This window comes from Charadrius vociferus, unplaced genomic scaffold (genome assembly GCF_000708025.1).
Source record: "Charadrius vociferus isolate BGI_N301 unplaced genomic scaffold, ASM70802v2 scaffold147, whole genome shotgun sequence".
Lineage (NCBI taxonomy): Eukaryota > Metazoa > Chordata > Aves > Charadriiformes > Charadriidae > Charadrius > Charadrius vociferus.
In genome coordinates, this window is record NW_009649570.1 from 1,638,694 (window position 1) to 1,653,840 (window position 15,147).

The 15,147-nt window shown below is 40.6% G+C and overlaps 1 protein-coding gene across 1 annotated transcript in view; it reads left to right on the plus strand.

The window, feature by feature from the left end:
- MFSD6 (major facilitator superfamily domain containing 6) overlaps window positions 1-9,902 on the plus strand; it is a 20,429-nt gene extending 10,527 nt beyond the window's left edge. The window contains exons 3-6 of the mRNA XM_009890141.1: window positions 3,974-4,135; window positions 4,705-4,803; window positions 6,958-7,238; window positions 9,683-9,902. Coding sequence (XP_009888443.1) covers window positions 3,974-4,135; window positions 4,705-4,803; window positions 6,958-7,238; window positions 9,683-9,865 — 725 coding nt within the window. The 3' untranslated portion in view covers window positions 9,866-9,902. The remainder of the gene's footprint in view (window positions 1-3,973; window positions 4,136-4,704; window positions 4,804-6,957; window positions 7,239-9,682) is intronic.
- Window positions 9,903-15,147: the final 5,245 nt, after the last annotated feature.

A 15,147-nucleotide genomic window follows, 5' to 3' on the forward strand; every position in this document is an offset into this window, starting at 1 on the left:
TGGGCAGAGAGAAACCTGATGAAATTCAACAAGGGCAAGTGTAGGGTGCTGCATCTGGGGAGGAATAACCCCATGCACCAGTACAGGTTGGGGGCTGACCTCCTGGAGAGCAGCTCTGTGGAGAGGGACCTGGGAGTCCTGGTGGACAACAGGATGACCATGAGCCAGCAATGTGCCCTGGCGGCCAAGAAGGCGAATGGCATCCTGGGGTGCATCAAGAAGAGTGTGGCCAGCAGGTCGAGGGAGGTCATCCTCCCCCTCTACTCTGCCCTGGTGAGACCGCATCTGGAGTACTGCGTCCAGTTCTGGGCTCCCCAGTTCAGGAAGGACAGGGATCTGCTGGAGAGGGTCCAGCAAAGGGCAACGAAGATGATTAGGGGATTGGAACATCTCTCATATGAGGAAAGTCTGAGGGACTTGGGTCTCTTTAGTCTAGAGAAAAGAAGATTGAGGGGGGATCTTATTAATACTTACAAATACTTAAAGGGAAGATGCCAGGGGGATGGGAGCAGTCTTTTTTCAGTGGTGCCCAGTGATAAGACGAGGGATAATGGGCATAAACTTGAACATAGGAAGTTCCATCTTAACATGAGAAGGAACTTCTTTACTTTGAGGGTAGTGGAGCACTGGAACAGGCTGCCCAGAGAGGTTGTGGAGTCTCCCACTCTGGAGACATTCAAAACCTGCCTGGACGCTGTCCTGTGCAACCTGTTGTAGGTGACCCTGCTCTGGCAGGGGGGTTGGACTAGATGATCTCCAGAGGTCCCTTCCAACCCTGACCATTCTGTGATTCAGTGAACTCAGGGGGTTTTAAGGTCAACAACAGTTTCAGCTGATTTTTTTAAAGAATTTATTTTTCTTTTTAATGTGTTTCTGCAATACAAGAAGGATTATCCCCATGTGCTGTGCTGAAGGGCATGGGGAGATTTCTGGAGGATGACTCTGCAGACTGCATCTATTGATTGCAATAAGAACCATGCTGTGTTTCAGTTGCTGGCAGTGTAATGGGGATGGGAGGACTCTAAGATCATTGCACTCTCAAAGGAGTAAATGAGGAGGTTCAAACTCACTTCTTAAACTAGAGTTTTGAATCTGTATGCCCTATTGACTTCACATGCAATGGATGAAAATAAGAGCTTAGGCTGAATCTTTAATAAATGAAAATTTCAAGACATCCTCATAGGCAAATGCGTATAGTGCGTTTATATGTCACAGTCTGCGAACACGCAAGCAATCTTGTTCATTTCGCACTTAATGGTTTAAGTTTTGATATGCCTAGTTAGCTGCAAATTATTGTTCCAAAGCAGCGGTCCAGATTCTCTGGTAACAGCTGTGCTAGCTCGCCAGTTTTCATAAAATGAATTTTCTAAAGTGCCAAACTATATTGATAACCTGAAAATTAGCTATTTTCACTTAGCAGTTATTCATCAAACTCCAAAACAAGAACTGTTCGAAGAAGTGACTTCTACTGATGCTCCAGCAACACAGTTACGTCTCGAGAGGAAAAAGCTTGGGTCTTTAACTGGCAATAATTAGGATATCTCTCTCTTGAAATAAATTTGGCTTCCCAAATTTTCAACTCTTGGTTTATAGGTAAATTATCCTGTTTGCTAAACATCACTATTTTGAGCATAACACTAGGGTTGGTACGCGTGTTGGAACTATAGTCCAGATGGTGAAATGGTGGTTAGTGGTTTTAGCAAATGTCACAATATATGTATTGTGAACAACTTCTTTTAAAAAATGAATTGTGATTAGCAGTAATCCAGACCAGACTTCTTGTAGAGGTTGTAAAAACTGTTCCAAATAGTTACTGTTCTATAAATAGTTATAATAAAAATCACATTAGTAATGTACACATACTAAAAAAAAAAAAAAGCCCATACCTTTAAAGGCAAGTGAAACAAGCTGGTTTAAAGGTATGGATTTGTTTTCGGAGGAACAGAGAACACTGTGTTCTATCTGGATTGTCTAGTAAAGGTGAAAACATCCAAGAACCTGTTGGTTAAGTAGGGCCTTTTGTTTTCAGACAAATACAGTAGTATTGTGCTTCACGGTTCAAATAATTTCTGATGTGTCTTTGATTTGCCTGGCTTTAATATTTGACTTATTCTTTAACAACTGATAAAACCGAGTGTTTTACATTAATTGATATCCTTTCTAAAACAAAAAACCCCATGATCTATGTTAGATTAGCTTTGCTTTGTTATTGGGATAGTTCTTGGTTGCTATATTCAATACGTATGTGAGCCTGCATTTAAAAAGTAGGTACTCAGTGAGTTTTAAAACTCTGAGCTTTTTGGATTGAAAAATCTGAGTTTTAAAGCCTTAAACTGTAAGTGGTAAGGTAAAGTACACTTGTCCTAATATAAGCCTTTTATTTTTCAACAAGATGATGTACTGTTACCAAAACCAGCTCTGCAGTGTATAAAGGTGGCCTTTACAAACCCAAAGCCTGAGAAATTTTTATTTAGATTTGGAATGAAAATGAATGTACGGCCTAGTGGATATCTGACATGTCTATACCTGAACTGTATCAATTCCATGCAGTGCTATTTACACTTTTACAAATAAGCAAAACCCAGGTTATTCTCTGAGTATGTTACAAAATCATGTGTTTTCTTGCTCTTATGAGTCTTCAGCCTAAATGCCTAAGTAATTATTGAGTGTCCAACTGTTCATTAGTAAGTCAAGTGTAGAGGACAGAAATATGTTGACTGAATCATCAGTTGTGCCAGCACTTTTTTAAAACCGAGGCAGTAGAGCACAGGCATTGGTAAGCTGTGATGACTATTTTTAGTACCACTCAAATAAGAAAAAAATATTCCCACTCAATCTGAGGGTGGCAAAATAGTTCAGGCTTATTTAACATGTGATGAGCTACAAAACTGTGGTTTGGTTGTTTTTTTTTCCCCAACTTCTCCACAACCCTGCTTTTTCCTCTCCTGTTCTTCCCTACTGCACAAAACCCCCACCAAGCAGGTGCTCAAAGATGAGGGCTCCACCTGGAGCAAGTTTCTGCATGATGATGGGCGTTCCCTGTCCTTCCCCTTAAGCTGTCTTTCTCCTCCAGTAGGAAAAAATGTTCATGACCCTGAATCTATAAGGCATGTGCCAGAAAGAGACTTTCCAAATCTCTGCTGGAGAGCTGGGGCTGTCTGGGATACATGGTGGTTGTTTGTAGCAGTGAGGACCTCTGCTGTGCTCAGTCCCCGGAGCGGGAGTGGGTGAAATGGGAGGCAGCAGCGTGCGGCAGCGCCTACGCAGGATGCAGTCATAGCGGGAGGAAGGGCACGCTGACTCTGCCTCCAAGCAGCAGGCGTAAAAATCAGCATCTTCGGCCTACCCTGAGGAGCTTACGTGCTTTTCCCATCCAGACCATTCGGTGCTAAATGCAGAGTGTGTTGGTGTTGAGTTCAGAAAGAGTTTGCTTGGAGGCAGTTGATTTTGGGGGGGGAGGGAAGTGAGAAGGGCAGGAGGGGATTAATTCTTGCCTCTGAAATGACATCGATATCTCTGATTCTGTTTGGGTTTTATGACCTTTGCACTGCCTTCACTGTGGCAGCAAGGAGACTGCTGAGAGGCATCAGTGCTTTAATTGCCTGCGGCTTATGAAATCAGGACCGTATTTCAAAGGCCCCGAGTCACTCTTGAAGGGACGAGGAGTCTGGCAGAGAGACTTTTAACACGCTTTAGTCTTCCTAGGGACTGTGTCTCAAGAAGAGAAGTGAGGTCATCTTAGAGGGAGAAAGAGCTATTGACAGACTCTGCAGGAGAAGGAGTTGTCATCTCCCCATGGCTTGGTTGCCACTATCACGTTACCAAAAGCTGATTTGTACTTCCTAGACACTTGTCAGTGAGGGGATTTTGTTGTTTTTCTCCAACTCGTGCTCCAATGGGTGAGTGCAGTTGCTGTGATGTTGTGTTAGTATGCTCTGGACCCCGTGCTCTTCACAGTGTTTCATCTCTCTAGGTGTCACGCATGCGGCTATATGGGCAGCTTGTATTTCATACCTTAGCGCGGCAGTGCCTCCAGAGCTGAGAACGTCAGCCCAGGGAATCCTGCAAGGTCTCCACTTGGGGTTGGGCAGAGGATGCGGAGCTATGGTTGGAGGAGTTTTGGTCAATTACTTTGGTAAGCAAAAATTGTATTGGAAGATTTTTGGTTTATTTATTGAAGTTCTGGTTTTACTGAACTACCAGCTTTAAACTTATTTATGCTTAAGGTATTGTTCTGTTTTAAAGAGTGATATACTTTGTATAAGTCATGGAATCATAGAACATAGACCAGGGACCTCAGGAGATCTCCAGTCCACGGCCCTGATCAAAGCAAGGTCAGCACTCAGTTCAGACCGGGTTGCTTACGGCTTTGTCCTTTCAGCGTTACAGATTGATTAAATAAGTTATGCCTGGATATTTTTAGTAGTGTGTGAGCAAATCTCCAACCTGATCCGTAAGTAAGATAAATGAATCCTTTGTGAGAGAATAGGTTGATACTATGCAGCCTCTCAATGAACAAATGAGAATCTAATTACTTGGTTAAAAATCCTTTGCAAAGCCTGTTGAAATGTTGGGGGAGGAAAATGTAATGAAACAAGCTAATAAGAGTCTACATGGGACAATGCGTACCCAAGGAGTGTATAATGCTGACTCATTTTATTAAGTCAGTAGATTCTCAATTAAAAAACTAAAATCTCATTACAGGTCCTGCTGCCACATTCAGAGGAATAGGGATGGCTTGTTTAGTGATTCTTCTTCTATTTGCACTGATCCAGTGGCTGTTGGTTCCTGATGAAGAAGAAGGTAAATATTCACATCACTGAGACACTACAAAATTAGAGCTAGTGAAAAAAGGTATCTCAGAAGCTGCTCCCTGTGGCTTTAATTTTGTACGTTTGGTGTCTTTACTCAGATTTTGAGAAAACAGTTTGCTTTCAAGTGAGAAGGTTTTTCCTGAGCAATGATAGAAATTGGTGAGCTGCTGCTGTTAGAAGGGCAGCATTGAGTTCTTGGATGTCAATAGGAGAAAAGCATAACTTATTTTACTACCTATATGTCCTCTCGGTTCTCAGAATCCCTTAGGATAGCCTTTACAGCTGTAGTGAGTTGTTGCACTTGCATCAGTTCTTTAAGGTCACCTTGACCACCGCACGCATTCTTAGTCTACCAGTCCAAGCCACCTCTGCCAGAAATTGTAGAAATGGCTTCAAAAGACAGAAGCTTTTATAAGTGGCTGCACTTCTGTTCTGGCACCTGAGAAATCTTCCCTCAGGTGGAACTTGAGCTTTTTCATCTCCGCCTTTATTAATATAAAAGCTAACCAGAAATGAAATAATTGGTGCAAAGTATAAGGATTTAGCATAAAACTAATTCTTACAAAGGCAACAAAACTGTGGCATATTCTGAAAAGTCATGAATTTTTGAGCTGCTTTTTACCCAAATGTTGATTTCCTATATGAGCTTTGAGTATGAAGTGAAAGTCAGTTTTCTTTAGCTGGAATATTAAATGAATTGTCCTTGACTAGTTATCAAGTTGCCTGTACTGAAGTGTTCAAATATTTATTTTGCTATAATTTTCTTCACCTCTGTTCAAATGATAATGGCAAAAAATGAAAAGGTGAAAGGGATACTTGCTGTTTCATTTTCCTGTCAACTTTCAGTTAATTACATGTGAACCTACAAAAGAATAGTTTGTTCTTAGTGGCCTTATTCTATTTTGTTTGTTTCAGTCTTCGGTTTTCATTTAATACACACTACCCATCTTAACAGTGTGTATACTAATTTTAAGCGTGGCAGTAATTAGGTTGCTTTCAACATGACCAGTTGGATGAGTAAAACTAATCATGTCGTCAAGCGTGTGCAGGATTAGTCTCTTCATTTCTTCACTACTAGAGAACATCCAGCCATTGCTTAAAATATCCAGTACTCTCTAAGAGGCTGTAAACAAAATACAATTTTATAATTTTGAAAAAAAGATCTTTTTCATCGGTAAAATATTTCTACTCAGAAAAAATACTTTCTCAAAATTTACAGACTGTGTTATTTATAGACTTGTAAAGAACATACAGCTATTACTTAAAATATCCAAGGGTTTATAAAAATCTGTTTAATTAATTTTTGTATATAAATAGTCTGGCTCTTCAAGAGTGTAAGGCACATTGTGTTGGGTCATGACAGTCATTTTATGGATGACATTTCAAGACAGTTTTGAAAACTATTTCAGATTATTGGAAGACCTTAGATGTAAAGTTCTGTCGGGAGGATTTCTTCCTTTATCTGAAACTCTGTGACAGAAATTTTGTCTCCTCCAGTGTGTCACTCTAACCTTGTTCTTTTCTCACTACTGCGTAACTCCATAGTAACTATGGAGGTGGCTTGTTTCTTAAATAAAAAAAGCAGTGAAGGTGTAGAACAACTTCTTTAAGTCAAATCAGTAGGTTTAGAAATTTTAAGATCAGAAACGGCTGTTCTGATGATGTAGACCGTGCAGCTTCACCAAATGGTTCATGTTTGAAGCCAGTGTTTAGTTATGAGTGAGTAGTAGGATGCAGGCTTTACACAGAGAAAGAAGTTTGCTACGAGTCTAAAAGACTTATTTTCACTTCACATATGACACGAAAATGACTTCTTCCACATAACGTGAAAATACATATTTCTAATGGGTAGCTGGGAACAGACAAACCTCTTTATACTCGTTTGCCCCTCCTATTTATGCAGATATCTAAAATACGTCGCTGCAGTTGCAGAACAGCCTTTCTTGTAAGGCAAAATCCATGTTGTGTTTCCCTAACTGCATTGTGGCATGTCTCGCTCCTGGCTGTTTGTGCCAGTGTTCTGCTTTCAGTACAGTGATAACCATGTTATGAAAGCACGACGCACTTAGCGTTCATTGTCTGCTTCGCATTTCTTTTTCAAGCTCATTGGCTTTGCCAGTGATTATTTTATTTTAAACTTCAGAAAAGACAATGCTGGCGGAAAGGATCCCAGTGCCTTCCAGTCCTGTTCCCATAGCAACTATTGACCTTGTACAACAGCAATCGGAAGACATCATGCCTCGGACTGAGCCCAGACTCCCTGTAAAGAAAACTAAACACCAAGAAGAGCAAGAAGATGTGAACAAGCCAGCCTGGGGCATCAGCTCTTCTCCTTGGGTCACCTTAGCTTATGCCGTCTACCAGATAAAAGAGATGGTTAAACTATCCAAAACCAATCCAGCTCCTGAGAATCAGCCATTGCAGGTAATCTTCTAATGTACAGGAAGTTCTTATGTATTTGTTGGATGCTGGAAAACCTTTATAGCTGGGTAAATCTGTTAGTACCTGGCAGGTGTTCTTTTGTCGGCTTGTAAAAAAATCAGGAGTTGTGAAACAGTAGTTGAAATAGTGCATGCAATAGAGTTGTTTTCTATGTATAGTAGAGCAGGAATAACTATTTTTGCAAGTATTATCTTCCTGAAGATGGGAAGGGAGGGAGAGCTGTAGAAAGAGACTATCGTTTTACAGGCTTGGTTATACTTGAATTCACTTTAAGTTTACATTTGTTTTCATATTAGTTGAAATCTGTGGGTTACGCATTTTGCAAAATTTACAAGGTGATAATTGAACGTGAAGATGCACAGCCGCTTAACAGAGTGTAAAATGATTTTTATCTAGTTTTGCTTCCTTGGGTGATGCTGTCAAATGTCTACATCGTTGCAGAAATAGGTATTCCAGACAACTACTGATGGGATACAGAGCCTTCTGTTCAAATAAAGTATATATCTTTTTTTTTTTTTTTTTAATCTGTAGAGTTACACCAGACAAGAGCCATTCTATGACTTAAAATGTCTGATTGCTGATGCTTACTTTACACCATTTCCCTTCTGTCCAGTCTGCCCCCAAAATACTTTTAGTAGCTTCATCAATGATTGGATGGGCCTATATCTTGAACTATCATCTAATGCTGTGGAAATGCCTTTCAGAATGGAACTGAAGCACACTGCTTAAGCAAAGTAGGGAAATGCTGTCAATGCAAGTTTTAGAACAGCAAGGTTAATGTTAAAACCACTGTGTTTGCCTGTTTGGAAGGAGTGGGTGAGCTTCCTTCTTGTGCACCTGGTAGGCGTAAACAGAGAAATGCTTTTTCCACAACTGCTGTCTTTAGAAACGGGTAATTTGGGATGTGACCGTGAATCAGCAGAGCAGAGTGTGTAGGAATTTCACCTGGTCAGCAATCTCCTGCCTTTCTTGGTTGTCGTTATTCTTCAAAATATATTTAGAGGCATGGCTGCTTTAGGTTGGTCAGGTTTTTTGTTTGTTTGTTCTTGAACTTCGTTGAGTCAAACAACGTGGCTTTTATAGTGACGTTGGAGATGTCACTGCGTCTCTTACATCAAAGTAATTTGTCCAGAAAAAACGCTCTGTTTCCCATTGGTAAATGTCCTCAGGGTCTTGGTTAGTATAAGCTGTCCCCCTTTTAAAAAGAGAAATCAGAGAAAAGCAGTTGCACAGAACTTACACAATGAACACAGCAAGAAAAGAATGTTTTGCAGTTGCGTGGTGTCTGAGAGGGACTTGTCCAACACTGCGGGACATGACCCGGCTGCTTCACTAAGAATTGTGAAGAAGCCAGAAAGAGCTTTCGTGCCTGTTGGCATTTCTGTGGCACATGATTTTTCCCTTCCTGTAAAAATACAGTACTGATATAACAGTAGTTCTTGTTGATGTGCCAAAATTCAATGCACCCCATTGTACTTTTTCTTCAGTGTTTGTATTCCTTAAAATCTCTTATCCCTATTTCAGCACCCCAAAAGGACAGACCTTCTCCAAAACATTTCAGGTTTTGTGCTCAGTCATTTGTTTAAGGCTGATGACATTAAAATACTGAAACTAGAAAAAAACTGCCCAGCTCTTTTACTAAATTTCTTATATAGCCTTCTCAAAATGAAAATCGTTTGGAAGGAGGGTCAGTGCACAGAAAAGAGAATTAGTGACAAAAATTATTCCTTCTTATTTCATTAAGATTTTGGCGCAATTTTGCTACTGCTTGTTTATACTCTTTCAAACAAAGGGACATACTTGCCATATTCTCTATTCCTCAGCGCAAAACAAATAATTGTAGATACTGTGTCATTTCCTAAAGTGAAATGTATTAGCGTGAGGCTTGCTGTCTCAACCCTGGGGAATATAACGGGTGTTTGAATCTGTTCTTAAGGTCCTTTGTGAGGCCTGTTTGAGTAGACTGGATAGAATCGTACATCGGTACTGCGAAAGTTCTGTCTGAGCGGTATCTTGGGGAGGGAGGGAACTACTGAGGAAAGCTACATTTAAGGAGCGTGAAAAATTTTTGCAGAATTGTTTGGTCAAAATAATGATATTGTCTGAACACTTTGAAGTCCAGTTAATTGTGTTTTTTTTCCCTTGAAACACAACAAGTTTGTTTTTTGCATGCTTCTTGGGAAAGTGCAGTTAGGAAAAGAGATGGAAGGTAAGCTGCTGTCTGCTTGCTATTAGTGTCATCTGGATTTAAATGTACTACTTTTGCTTGGCTTCTTTAAGTTTGATTTGTTATGTTGCGGGCATTCAAAATAAGTGCTTTGTGAACTTCCAGAAGTGCCTGAATGCATCTGGGGGTATACTACTGGGGATAGTGTCATGGGTGCTTATACTTACTTTTTGCATGCAATCCTTTCCCCTCTCTTTAGAAAATCAATGAGAATTGCAGTGCTTCGTCAGCCAGCTCAGCAAGACAACCCCAAAATCCGACAGATTCTGGGCAGTCCAGAAATTGTTCAGCACCAACACCTACAGCAACATCAGATTCCCAAGTAGATGGCGACAGCGTTGTGTCGGATCATGATGCTCAACCTGCTGCTGCAGGGCCCTGAGACACGCTCATCTTATCAAATCCAGTGCATGGAATTCTGCTTCTCACCTGGGAAATGCTGGAGTAGGAGCTCAAAAGTAGGACTTCCTTCATCTTAACGATCATAATGTGATGCAGTGCAAGCTTTTAACTATATAAAGAATATTCATATGACTACACAGAGCAACATGAGCAGGGAAGCCAAAAGTTCGGAATTCTTGAGGGAAGTGATATGGACAGATCTAACGGTAGGAAGAATTCTTGGCTGCTTTGCTAAAGCTGAGTCAAGTGCTGTGAGATTTCTTTGCAATCTGTAGAAAAAGGGAGTTCGCTCTTGACTTGTTGAGGGACAGAGTGTCTGGCCTGATCGGATAATTTTCCTTGAATTTGTTCCCAAGACAAAATGAAAAGACTTTTTTAGGAGAGAAACTGAGTTTCCCTGCATTGTTTATTAGAAAATATCAGATCCAATAAATATAGGAACAGCATGAAACTGTCTCTGTAAAGATTTCTCAGAAACAGAGTAGCTTTAGCAAGTGTATCTTCATATTACGGTGATGGATTAAGTAAAACACACACATATTCAAAGAATATGTTTTTGAAGCCCATGTTATCTTGTTTGAGATAAAGGTTTAGTTCTGCAAAGCAAAGGTTTTGAACTGGTGTTTTAGTGAAACAAAAAAGCTGGAGGAAGGCTTCTGAAGAAGTTAACCTCTGCACTTGCAGCCCTTCAGTTGGGCATAGATTGGGTGCATTTGAGTAATTTTAGGTTTGATGTTGTACTGAGACAAGAATCTTTGATCAAGATTGCACAACCTGAGATTGATCAAGGGTTTCAATGGACACAGTGTCTTTTTGGGGTTTTATTTCATCATCTATACGTCATTTTCATCATCTATGGTTTATTTAATGCAGTGTAGTTACTGTGGTTATTTATTAAGCAAACAGTAAGCTTTAAGTGCCTAGGGAAGGTGGGGGGTAGGGAGGAATTACCTACAAATCTTAATGATTAGGATTATAGGGGCAAAGTTGTTCACACGGAAATCAAGTAGAGTGCAAGATTCTCAGGAGGAAGCCAACATAACTAAATTGCAGTATGTTTAGGAAGTTACTTTGCCCAATGTCAAGACACTGGAAGACTTTGGATTGTTTTGTTATGCTGTTCAATATTAACTGCAGCCAGCTCACTTGCTAGTGCATAGTGAAAATTGCTGCTGGAGGGATGTCCTGGGGCTCAAGGAGGGGTCTGGGAGGTTTAGTCAGGAGAGGGTTTTGGCCCATTTGCTTTTATTAACAGCTTGTTCCTGGGAGATTTTGAGCACTCAGCTTCTACGGGACTGAGTGAGTATTGCTCAGCCCTCCTTGAATTCAGATGTCTGTGATGTGTTGGGCCCTTCCATGGGGAAGGTGCGTGCTGTGAGACTGTACGGTGATCCAGAGGCAAGATTAACAGGAGCACAGGGTTAGGGGAGAGGAAGATGGCAGAAGCTAAGCAGGAAAGGGGGTGTGGGGTTTTACCCACTTTGACATCCAGTTAGCTTGACTGAAGGGGTGCCCCATAGCTGTGTTTTAGCTGTGCGTTTAGAACAACCTATGTTCCGGTGGTGCCTGGGACCAACACCATAGACAATAAAAAGAAACATCGATGACTAGCCACTAGTTACTTTTTTTGCACTTGAACTTAAATGTACTGTACTCACATAAATCCTCATGACTTGTCTAAGTGTCCTTTAAAATCAGAAATGTATTTATTGTATGTTTGTATAACTTGGGGGAGAACTAAAGACTGAACAGGGGATGGGACAGAAGGATGCTAAAAATCATCTTGAGGCAAACCAACCATTTGTTGAGTTCATGCTGTATGGTGTTACCTCAGCTGCTACTGCATAGCACCTGGATTGTGAGGTGAAGAGCTTGTACACTGTGTTTACACTTCAGAATTGTGTCTTTGAAATGCCTGCTCTTTTTGGAATTGTATAGTCATGCTATGTTGCAAAATGGACATGTACACCTGGGTTTTGATATTTGTGAAACTGTAAAAACTGTGGTAAGAAATATAAAATATCCATACTGTATTTAATAGTATCAAATCGGAACTTTTATTACATTTGCTCATATTACGGCGCCAGGAGTGAACGTAATCGCTTGAATTGAAAATAATTCAATGATAATGACCTTTTGCTAGGTTCACTGAACCTAGAGCCTGGGAGCTACTCTTGTGCAGCGTTAAAATCTGTTTCATGAGAAAATCTGACTGTAGGCACAAATTTCCCTGTGTGGGGCGAGGAGGATGTGAAGGATGCATACCAGTGTGCATCTTAAACAGGTTGATATGGAAGTGTGCAGGACACGATGAGTGAAAGTCAAAATTGGATTATGTTTGTCCCCTAGCAGTTTTGACAGAGAGGCTGCCAAGTGCAGGTCATGTCAACTTGTATGGACATACTTCCAGTTTCTGATTATATTTGCACTATTGCACCTGCCCTGTACAGTGGCACATTTGTCTGGAATTTAATTTTATCTTAGGTTAATCTATCTTTAACCTATTTCAACTGCTTAACTGTATGCATACAAAAGCGACGACAGGGAGAGATATTAGTTTTGCATTGCTGTTTGCATGCGTGTCCCTGCCAGACCTCACTTGTCACCTAAACGAACTTGGCTTTTGGTGGTTTGGATCTGTCACGAGTAGAGAATGAGAATGGCAAGTTCCTTCAGGGAGATGTGTTCAAGGTAGAAGGGAGGCTCTGTTTTGAAGCAACCACAGCTAACACGCAGTTACTGTTTCTTAAATCTGCATAAAAGGGAGAAAACCTTGGGACGTAAACACACCCATTTGCTTGGCTCCTCCTTGTATGTCCTGCTGTTCTGAAGAGAGTGAATGCATAAGTGAGGAGAACCACGTAGTTGAAAAATACTTTTATTTAAAAATGTCTTGAAAGTACAAGACGGCATATCAAGTGTGCTGTACTGTGAATACAAAATAAATATGAAACCTAACTTCTTTTTTAAATACCATGAAACAGAAGATAAACGTAACTCATGCTCATTAAGAAAGAAAGGCTTTTACAGTGGTTAAGGCAATGGATTAACATCTACATTTTGTTCCCAGATTCTCTGGCTGAATGCTGCACAGTACTTAACAATTGTGTTTCAGTAAACCTATGTAATCTCCATATATCACAGGAGCACTGTGCAAGTAAACTCACTGTTTGCAAAGGGCTCAAATGACAGCAGTTGGTTTTGGTGGGTTTTGTTTATGAAATGCTTCTAATGTTGGAACAGGCTTGGGAGGATATTTAAGGTCAGTATCAGCTATCCACTAAAGTGGTTGTCATCTTTCTCATACGTTGCTGTACTTCTTGGTAAGTTCCTGCTCTACTCTGGATGGTATTTACCCATCCCTGGCAAATGATGGACTTCACAACTATGTAAAATGTGGGCTGAATTATTTTTTTTTTTTTTAACTTGTGGGAGCAGGTATACCTGGTATTGTTCTAAATAATTCAGAAAAAGGGACAGTGTCTGAAAAATGCAATTCCCTATTTTTTGGGTGCTTTTCCTTTTAACATATTGCATAGGTAAAAGTATTATCTTAATGTATTATCTGAGCTGTTGTACATAAGTGCATATTAGGTACTTACGGAAGGATAATCATCTACCTCAGTAGAGAGGAAATCCAGAAAAACTGTTGGTTTAAGCTAGGAAAAATCTGATTTTTCCCCCTTGGCCTCAAATCACATGGGTGGGAGTTCTTAGGTAGCTACAAAGGACACTGAAAAAACTTGTGTACTTTAAAACACACCAAAACCATTTAACATTAAGCCATGTCTTCAAGTGTCCTTTTTGGACCAATCTGTAGTAATTTTAAGTACTTCATTTTCATGATGGCAACAGAGGCAAAGGTAAAATAAATCTGTAGTAGACAAAGATCATTGTTTGGGGGGGAATTTTCATCCTGCTCCTAAACCATCCAAGATGATTAGGTTTTCCTCAGTTTTCACAACAGCTAATGCTTCCAGCTTCTTGCTAGTGACAAAAGCCACCAAGCCAAGCCTGACTTCAGAGTGTGGGTGGCAATTTAACTGTGAATGTGGTAGTAGCAGCCTCTTGTAGAGCTGACTCTTGCTGCTAGTGGCCTTCTTTAACAGAACTCTCTTCTTCTATTTTGGAATGTTGTGGACTTTACAGTGAGTGTATTTTGGATTACTTGCTTGACAGGGCTTCTCTCTGCTAAATATGCTATAGGTTCTGCATCTGTATTTATAGATTTATGGCACAAAAGGGTGTTAAGTGTCTCTACTGTAAAATGGAAGTTTCTTTTAAAATGAAGCAACGTTGAAGCAATATAGAGGAGAAAGGACTGTGTAAGTAAGGCTTTCAAGCATCAACTCCAAGTCCTCTTTTATACAGAGGAGCTCTTGGAATGTGGCACAGCAGCACTTCCCAGCACTGTTAGGAGGTAACAGACTTTCTCCCTCGTCCAGCGATGGACAGTGAGAAACCACGATAGTGCATGCACCGCTGAAGTCATGCTGCATCACCGGGCATGTTACAAATAAAAGATATCCCTTTTAAAATAAATACATTCTGGTCTGAAATGCCTTTCTGGAGAGCTAACTGCTTCCTACCACCCACACTGGTGGGTTTGTAAGATCAGATGGTGACACAATTAATGGTCTTTTGTTTTCTGCCGTTTAGAGACAGTAAAGGAAAACAGCAAGGTGAGGACAGAAGAATACAGGGATAGTGTAAAGAACAAAAGAGGGAAATGACCTCTGCAGGTGGATGAACTGAGGGGACATGACCTACTCCCTAGCCTAGGATTGTGTAATACATAAGATGAAAGACATCTGACTGTCTAAATTTCTCTCCCTGTTCTTTTCCTTCTTGCACACCTCCTATGGTAAGTCCCAAAGAGGGCCAAAGAAGGGGAAGCAGGAGCCAAGTATCCCTCCCTCCTTGTTTTACCAGGAATTATTTCCACTTTTTATTGAACGAGCAAAGTATTGAGTGGAGGACAGTGGAGCTGTATGTGGGTTATCTGCATTACCAATTACATGGTTACAGCATCACTTCGGCTCTGCTGACAGCAGTTCATCCAAGCAGCTGAACCAGCCTCAGCCTTTGTTTCCTTTTCTGGGCCGTTGAGAGGCGTGGAATGGAGGCCAGCGCCTGTCTGAGGTAAGGTGACGGTGAAATTGAAAGCAATACTAAAAATACATTTGGGGATGGAAATCCTCTCCTAAATCATCTGCAGTTGTCAGAGGTGGAGAAGCAGAGGACTGAAAATAAGGTTCAGCA